This window comes from Mytilus galloprovincialis, chromosome 13 (assembly GCF_965363235.1).
Source record: "Mytilus galloprovincialis chromosome 13, xbMytGall1.hap1.1, whole genome shotgun sequence".
NCBI classification, from domain to species: Eukaryota; Metazoa; Mollusca; class Bivalvia; order Mytilida; family Mytilidae; genus Mytilus; species Mytilus galloprovincialis.
In genome coordinates this window covers 24,440,793-24,449,909 of record NC_134850.1, presented here as the reverse complement: position 1 = coordinate 24,449,909, position 9,117 = coordinate 24,440,793, and the positions used below count along the sequence as shown (strand labels likewise).

The 9,117-nt window shown below is 30.2% G+C and overlaps 1 protein-coding gene across 2 annotated transcripts; it reads right to left on the bottom strand.

Moving 5' to 3' along the window:
- Positions 1 to 3,850: 3,850 nt before the first annotated feature.
- On the bottom strand, positions 3,851 to 7,963 carry LOC143055902 (uncharacterized). Of its 2 annotated transcripts, XM_076228947.1 has the most exons (4): positions 6,607 to 7,963; positions 6,028 to 6,096; positions 5,187 to 5,348; positions 3,851 to 4,813 (listed from the first exon to the last, which is right to left on the bottom strand). In XM_076228947.1, the coding sequence occupies exons 3-4, from the start codon at positions 5,272 to 5,274 to the stop codon at positions 4,344 to 4,346; spliced, it is 558 nt and encodes a 185-aa protein (XP_076085062.1). In that variant the 5' UTR covers positions 5,275 to 5,348; positions 6,028 to 6,096; positions 6,607 to 7,963; the 3' UTR covers positions 3,851 to 4,343. The 2 variants fall into 2 exon arrangements, with proteins under 2 accessions (XP_076085062.1, XP_076085063.1); XM_076228948.1 differs by lacking the exons at positions 6,028 to 6,096; positions 6,607 to 7,963 and having other exon boundaries at positions 5,187 to 5,408.
- Positions 7,964 to 9,117: the final 1,154 nt, after the last annotated feature.

The window sequence follows — 9,117 nt, the reverse complement described above, 5'->3', positions numbered from 1 at the left end:
CAGGTGATTTTTTTTTAATACACCCACCTTACCTTAGTGAAAAAAGGAAAACACTGTTAGTAATCATCAGATTTGGAATTGCACTGTTCCCAGATTTTAAATTGGTCTATATTTTTTAACAGAATATTTCTTGATGGATAATCAGCATCATTTGTGTTGAAAACACCCAAAACATTGAGAGATAAATGACTTAGTGTTTGCAAAAAAAGGTTTTAGCTGGGACTATTATCTAATGTACATGACAATTTTACTACACTGCCACAAGGACTTATATAGACGTCCCTGACTGCCACTTGTAAAAATTATCGTCAATCGAGGAACTACTTTCCTGAGTAAATTTTACTTGCTGGCTTTATAATAATATTCTTTACAATATAATTCATCATCATTTCATGTTCTAAATGTGTTAATTTATATGTCTTGCTTTTGTTTTAAACTTTAACAACAAATTCAAACCTGCTACACATGTGTTACTTACATAATTTTTGAAATTTCCAAGGGCAGTTATACAAACTGTACTTTTTATTAGAGAGTTTCTGTACCTTAATACCACAAAGAACCATATCACAACAAAGTTCAATAAATATATCTGAAATATTTATGAGACTGAAAATAGTGCCTTTGTTCATGTAAAATTCTCTACATGGTTTGTTTTAATATTTCATTAATATATCTATATACCAAAATATATATAAGTCTATCCCAAAATATCATAAAAAGGGACACAATTCAATAAATACCAAAAACTGCAAAATTTTCTTAAAATTACCACTTCAGGGGCAACAACCCAACAACAGATTTCCTGATTTGTCTAAAAAGTTCAGGGCATTTAGATGTTGACAAAAAATAAGAAAAATTTCTACATCAGATTTGCTCTAAATGCTTTGGTTTCAGAGATCTTCCCTGAAAACTGCATTTTACCCCTATGTACAATTTTAACTCATGTCAGTCATCTTCGTTGGTAGGCGGGGTCATTCAACACATTATTTAAACTAGATACCCTTATGATGATGGTGGCCTAGTTTGGTTAATATTGTCTAAGTAATTTCAGAGGAGAAGAAGTTAATGTGTTTACTGATGTCGGCCATCTTTGTTGGTAGGCGGGGTCATTAGACACTCTTTTTAAAAATAGATGCCCTAGTATTATGATTGTGGCCAAGTTTGGTTAAATTTGGCCAAGTAGTTTTACAAAAGATTTTTATACAAGTTACAAAAATGAGGAAAAGTTGTTTAATATTGACTCTAAAGGGCAATAACTCCTTAGGGGGTCCTCTAACAATTTTGATCATGCTGACTTACTTGTAGATCTTACTTTGCTGAACATTATTGCTGTTTACAGTTTATCTCTATCTATAATAGTATTCAAGATAATAACCAAAAACTGCAAAATTTTCTTAAAATAACCAATTTAAGGGCAGCAACCCAACAACAGGTTGTCCGATTCAACTGAAAATTTGTGAGGGGATATATCTTATTCTGATGGACATTAAAATCTTGAAAGATTTGCCCTAAATGTCTTGGTTTCAAAGATATAAAGCAAAAACTGCATTTTACCACTATGTTCTAATTTTAGCCATGTCGGCCATTTTGTTTGGTAGGCTGGGTCATCAGACACATTTTTTAAACTATAAACCACAATGATAGTTGTCGCCAAGTTTGATTAAATTTGGCAAAGTAGTTTTAGAGAAGAAGATTTTTAGAAAAGTTACAAAAAATGATGAAAAGTTGTTAAAAATTGACTATAAAGGGCAATAACTCCTTAAGGGGTCGACTGGCAATTTTGGTCATGTTGACTTATTTGTAGGTCTTACTCTGCTGAACATTATTGCTGTTTACAGTTTATCTCTATCTATAATAGTATTCAAGATAATAACCAAAAACTGCAAAATTTCCTTAAAATAACCATTTCAGGGGCAGCAACCCAACAACAGGTTGTCCGATTCGTCTGAAAATTTGAGGGCAGATAAATCTTCACCTGATAAACAATTTTACCCCATGTCAGATTTGCTCTAAATGCTTTGGTTTTTGAGTTATAAGCCAAAAACTGCATTTTACCCCTATGTTCTATTTTTAGCCATGGCGGCCATCTTGGTTGGTTTGACGGGTCACGCCACACATTTTTTAAACTAGATATCCCAAGGATCATTGTGGCCAAGTTTGGTAGAATTTGGCCCAGTAGTTTCAGAGGAGAAGATTTTTGTAAAAGTTTACGGACGACGGACGACGGACAACGGACGACAGACGACGGACGCAGGACGACGGACGACGGACGCCAAGTGATGAGAAAAGCTCACTTGACCTTTCAGGTCAGGTGAGCTAAAAAAGCAGACAAATTGCTGTGATATATTATTTATTTTCAGATATTATCTAAACACAATAACAAAAAATAAAGAGATATTTCAATTTTTTTTTCATTGTTACCTCTTTACCAAAAAGGGGTAAAACACAATTTTCTTAATATTGGAATTTTCTTGTTTTTGACCAATTTTGAAGTTAAATTTTTTCACAAAACCCAACAAGTAACATCCTATTATGTATAGACAAATTAAAGAATACTTACTGGAGTTAAACCAGAAATAAAAAAAAAATTGTGCAAATTTAAAAAAATTCAAATAGATGAATGGCTACAGAAGGGAGATAATCCATTTTTCTGTTTTTCCTTATTTTGACCAATTTAATGATAAAAATTCTACAAAACTCTTCAAGTAAAACTGTATTACTTTTAGGCAAATTAATGCTTTTTAAATAAATATCTTTCAAAAAGAAATGAAAAAGTATGCAAGTTTACTAAAAACCAGTAATTTCATAACAAAAAAGGGAGGTAATCCATTTTGTTGCTTTTTTCAATTTTGACCAATATCAAGGACTTAAGTTCTAACAAAACTCTTCATGCTAAACTATAATACTTATATGCTTATTAAAGTTTTTCAACTGAAAATCATTCAAAAAGAAACAATAATGTGTGCAAGTTAACTAAAAATCAGTTAATTCATTAAATAAAAGGGAGGTAATCCCTTTTGTTGCTTTTTTCAATTTTGACCAAAATCAAGGACTAAAATTCTAACAAAACTCTTCATGTTAAACTATAATACTTTTATACTTATTAAAGTTTGTTTAACTGAAAATCTTTCAAAAAGAAACAATAAGGTGTGCAATTTCACAACAAATCATCAAATTCATTAAATATATGGGAGGTAATCCACTTTGTAACTTTTTTCGAATTTTGACCAAAATCAAGGTCTAAAATTCTAACAAAACTCTTCATGTTAAACTATAATACTTTTATGTTAATTAAAGAGTTTTAACTGAATATCATTTAAAAAAAACAACACCAAAAGCTTGTGAAAATTCTCAAAAAAAGTGAGTAAATTTTTGAAATAAAAGGGAGAAAATCCATTTTGTTGCTTTTCCAAGTTTTGATCACAATCAAGGACTAAAATTCTAACAAAACTCTCCATGTAAAACTATAATACATTTATGCTAATTACAGTTTTAACTAATTCATTCAAAAAGGAAGAAAAAAATGTGCAAGTTAATCAAAAATCAGTAAATTCATTGAATAAAAGGGAGGTAATCCACCTTTTTGCTTTATCCAAATCTTAACCAATATTAAGGATTAAAATTGTTCTTGATCTATTTCAGAGAGAAAATAATTTTTATTGAAAGTTTACATGATTCAAAATGATAAATTGACAATGCAAGTAGGTTATCTGTTTCAGTCTGAGTGACTTTCTTATATTTTTCAAATTATTAAAGAAAAAATTCTATCAAAATTATACAATTAAAATCATAAAACTTATAAATACATTGAAAATAAATGGATAAAATTGAATTTTTTCAAAATTAACAAGCTTTAAAGTGAATATATATGCACTATATTCTAACAGTCATTTGTTGGATTTGCAGAGTTAACTGAATCAATTAATTCAGATTGATTTATTGCAACAGCAGCAGCTACCAAGTCATCATCTTCAGGTACTATTTTCTTGTTGTTACTTGCATTAGCTGATACCAATCGAGAGAAGAAAGATGTAATTTGAGTACTATTTAAGCATTCATTTAACTGAAAAACCCGTCTGCCCTCAGTATCCCTCATAGATTTCATTTCTGATGCGACATCATCTGGACTGCATTTGTTTTTACTTTTCTCTCCTTCATTGAATTTCTTAATAAGGAAGTTTTTAATCTTGGAAGGAAATCTATTCACCTTTCTGGCTCTTTTTAATGCCCAACCCATAGGAAGGGTTTCTACAGCTTGTACATTGGCTGACAACATTTTTCTTCCTTGTAACAATAACATTGTTGCAGAGTTCTGCCCATTGCTTGCGAATGATATCATATACCTATTCTCTTTCTAATCTTAAATCATGTGTACCTAATAGAACATGATTTTCTAGAGTTCTGTAAGAAGCATAATGCTTAATACAACCTGGTTCTGGGCATTCAAAGGAGAGTGTTGTCTGCAAAGCAGATGAACTGACTGGTCTTATTGTTGTGGTCTCAGTACTCATTTCATTTTGTACAGCATTACTTTCAGCTTTTGTTAACTTGATCTTTCCTTTGACCTTTGATGGCAGAACAAAATCGGTTACAAGAGTACATCCAGTTTCATTTTGACAATGACCTGATAATTTAGTTAACTCACTATAAGTCATTGACAACCCATCCCCAATACCATAAGCTTTTCTGAATACAACACCAGATTCTGTGTACTGAACATCGTTGTAATGTGTGATATTTTTTAAATTATGAGTCTTGAGAACATGTTTTGACGTTTCAACAATAACATGGGCCACTTGACATCCAGCTACACCTGTAAGAAAGGGAATTGAACTTATTATATAAAACTTAACAGATACAATGATTATGTTTTGACCTCCGAGATTTATGTAACACATAGTTTAAGGTGATTTTGTTTATAGAGCTGGTAAATTAAAATTGTATTCTGTACACCTATTAATCTTTTGAAGTCAACTGTCAAGTAAGTGATTGTCTTTTGTGCTGTATTTTATAATTGTTTTTTTTTTTGTATAGTTTTACTCTGCTATTGAGTCAAGGTCTCACTTTGAAGCTACACTGTGACCTATAATTGCTTAAATTTACTAATTTAAGTCTTGGATAGAAATATGTCTCAATGGTAATCATACCACATCTTCTTATGTTTATAGAATAAATTCACAATGTACCTTTTCCATAATCAATTGCAGTTTTCATGTCATCTGCATTCAAAATGTTATTTCCAGTTGCCACAAAGAATCTCATCTTGGTTCTCATATGAGCAATTTTTGAGTCACAGTAGGACTTTCCAGCCTGAGCCTCAGAATATGAATATTACTTTATTTGAATACCTGCAAAAAATCACAAAATAAACATGAACAAAGATTTGAGAGAGACAACTGATAAATATCTTATTACATTGTGTAATTCACTTTTATAATAAAGTTCAGATATCACCAAAGCTTATATTTTGAAGTATTTTATTTATTTTAATAGCTTTGAACTAGGTTGGTTGAAGCTTCTGTTTGTATTCTTAAATATTTTTTGTGTCTTTTTTTCTTGTTCGGATAATTTTATGATCTGTCAAATGCTTTTTTATATTTAGCACTTATGATTGCAGCATATCAAGATATTGATTTAGATTTGTAATGTGATTTAGTGACCTAATAGCATAACGTTTTTTGTTACTTATTCGTTTTTCGTTCATTTTTTTATACATTAATTAGGCTGTTAGTATTCTCCTTTGAATTGTTTTACATTTGTCATTTCGGGGCTTTTTATAGCTATGCGGGATTGGCTTGGCTCATTGTTGAAGGCCTTCTGTTGACCTACAGTGTTTAATTTCTGTGTCATTTGGTCTCTTGTGAAGAGTTGTTTGATTGGCAATTACACCACATCTTCTTTTTTTATATTATTCATCCTTCAATTTAAACTAATGAAATTAAAATCTAATTAATGTGGGGTTGTGGAAAGGCACTTTTTTTCCCTCTAAAAATGTTTATCTATGTAAATTTTTTATTAGTAAAATACCTGTTTTGGTCGTAATCTATATTTGTTATGGTCTGCAATCTCACATATGTCATCTTGATCAGCTTCAATCTAAAGAAGAAAAAAACATTTAAAAAAAACATTGATTACTTTCCATATACATGTAAAATAAACAGAGAATGTCTACGTCAAAAATATCTCGGCTTGCATATTTATAATGTTATAAAGGGGCATAAATCTAGAACTGTTAAAGTGACACAACCAAATTCAATCTAATCTGTGTTTTGTGGTGATAAGCATTTCATAACAGTAAGTTGAAATCAATACAAATGGACATGGGTCAAATTTAATATTCCCTTGGGTTAGCAGAGGGGGCATAGAAATCTAAAAATGAAATATATATAACCTAAAATATTGCAGACTACAGTTTTAAAATGTATTTTCAAATCATTGTTAAGATGGTACAAGCACATCTAGTTATTGTCAGGTTGTCACCTTGACACATTCCCAATTTCTCCATTGTATTGATTGGCCTTGTAAACAGCTGACAGGAAAAATAACAATGAATGATTCAACCAAAGCTTTAGTATATTTTAATTTATAATGTTGTTACTGTTTTACCTTATCATGTGTCATAACAGGCTGTGTGGTATTTCTTTTATCCTGGTTCTTTTCTTCAGTGGTATCTTTATTTGACTGTCAAAAAAATAAATAAAAATAAAGTGGACATATTATATGCCAGCACATGTTATGTTAGCTTCTGGATAGTTGATCCTAGTGTTGGATAATCGGTTGAAATTACCAACCGATTATCTATTACAATCGTTTGACAGCAACCAACCGACTATCGGTTATAATCGCATCAGAATACTTTGCCCTTTTTTTAAATGAAATCATGCATTTTAGTCTCATTGGTCATGTCTAATGTGTATATTTCATTTCATTGCAGAGTTTTATATGTTAATATTTGATCTTCTGTTTCCTTTTCATATTTTATTTAGCAATTATAAAAATGAATTAATTAGAATCCAGATTCAGATTGAACATATTTTATCTCATAATTACAACATTAATTACCAAGAGTGACACTAACTTTTCTAAATTTCAATGGTGTAACTCACATTATAATTTCAATAACTTAGCAGTATAAACATTTGAATGTTTCACAGTAAGAAAAGATATATATAAAGTATTTTACTTTAAGAAATTTAAGATTAACAGAAAAAAATAAAACAATGCATTTGCATTGAAATATATACAGTAAACAAAGAGGATCCAGCCAATGTCTGTTAATTCGTGTAGAATGCTTTTTTTTCACTTTATGATCATCATTTTTCTGTCAATTGTGTCAAGCGAGCGTTTGAACTTATAATTGCAAAAATGCGGAATTATTACATAGTTGAACCGTATCCGATCCGTGATTCTAATGTATTTCAATGGCGGACAAATTTCAGAAAATTTACAAACATAAACGATGTTTGACAAGCAATTTGGGAAGGAATATGACGCTTTTGACGCTACTAATGGATAAAACATTAATAAAAGGCAATTTGCGATACGCTCTAATGAAGTAAAGAAATTATTTTGTCTAAAATCTGAAGGATTTCATGTACGCTCTCAAGTAACAAGTATCCGGTATTGAGAGAGTATTTCATACAAAGTTATTTATTTTAAAGATCAATCTGTATATATATAGTCAATACTTTTGTCACGTTTTAAAGGGGAAAAAATGGTTTTGTCTTTAATTATAGGATGTTTGACATTGTTATTGTCATCCACTGATATTTTTTGTTGCAATTTGTTTGACTGAGCAAATAAAATTCAAACCGCAAACGGACCGGAAGTTGATACGCAAAAAGTCCGGAAACTATAGCGACAATCGATTGAACAAAATCCCAATCGATTATCGACATCGTGAGGCCCAACCAACTGATTTCCGACTTATTCCGATCATCGGAACAACACTAGTTGATCCTATATTTAATATAGCTCCTGCAAATAATTTTTCATGTGTCTATTCGCAGGCAATGACGATAACGTGATAGTTCATGTATATGTATCTTAATATAAAAGCTTCTTACAAAATAAGGAGTAAAAGATGATTTTATTGTCAATGTTAAATTAAAACACTATAATCTTTAGCCTGAGATTTTTCATAAAAAAAAATGATATTTGTATATTTTTACATGTCATTGCATGTGTTTCTTAGGAACTGAATTTATCTTTTTATAATTATCACTTTGTTAGTGTTCTACCTCTCTACTATATACCATGGGTGTGTTCTCATTTCGCCTTAGCTGTGAATTCCAGGTAAAAAAGGTAAAAGATATACTAAGGCCAGATGGGAATTAAACTAAGGCGAAATGTGAATTTAGATAAAAATATTAAATAAACAAATTAAACCTCTGTGTTTTTCTAGCAATTTTAACAACATTGAATTAGGGAATTTTTTCTCTTTAATTATTATTTTTAATAAAAGTGACAATTTTGTGACAATTTATATGATTTTAACAGAAAAGAAAAATCCACAATAAAACATGAGTCAGTAGGACAGTTGCTTCTTTCTATTAATATAAGTTTCAATTGTATAAATTTTATGCAACCAGAAAGTTCTTAATAATCAGTCAATTATCCTTTATATTGTGCAACACAAAGAGTTTAAAAAAGAAAGAAAAAAATGTATTCCCACAAACTTGTTTACATGTATTACAGAAACTTTAATAAAATAAATAAAATAATATATTTTTTTTAAAATTGTGTTATTATAATTGTATATAATAAAGATAATACATGCAAAAATACCCCCCAAAAAAAGATGTGCCAGTGGTATAATTGCCAATGAGACAACTCTCCACAAGAGACCAAATTGACACAGATATCAACTATAGGTCAACATACAGCCTTCAACAATGAGGAAAGGCCATACTGCATGGTCAGCTACAATAGGCCCCGAAATAATATTGTAAAACAATTCAAACAAGAAAACTAACGGCCTTATTTATGTACAAATAATGAACGAAAAAGAAATATGTAACACATAAAACAAACGACAACCTGTGAATTACATGGTATACTATGACATGACTTCTTCAAGCTTGGTCCAAATTATATAAGATTCTTTAATCTCCTGGA

Excerpts from the sequence above, each read along its gene's own strand:
- LOC143055902 (XM_076228947.1), bottom strand. The coding sequence starts at position 5,274 with ATGAGAACCAAGATGAGATTCTTTGTGGCAACTGGAAATAACATTTTG. Across the intron at positions 4,814-5,186 it reads TGCAATTGATTATGGAAAAG|GTGTAGCTGGATGTCAAGTG; the intron begins GTACATTGTGAA and ends CCTTTCTTACAG.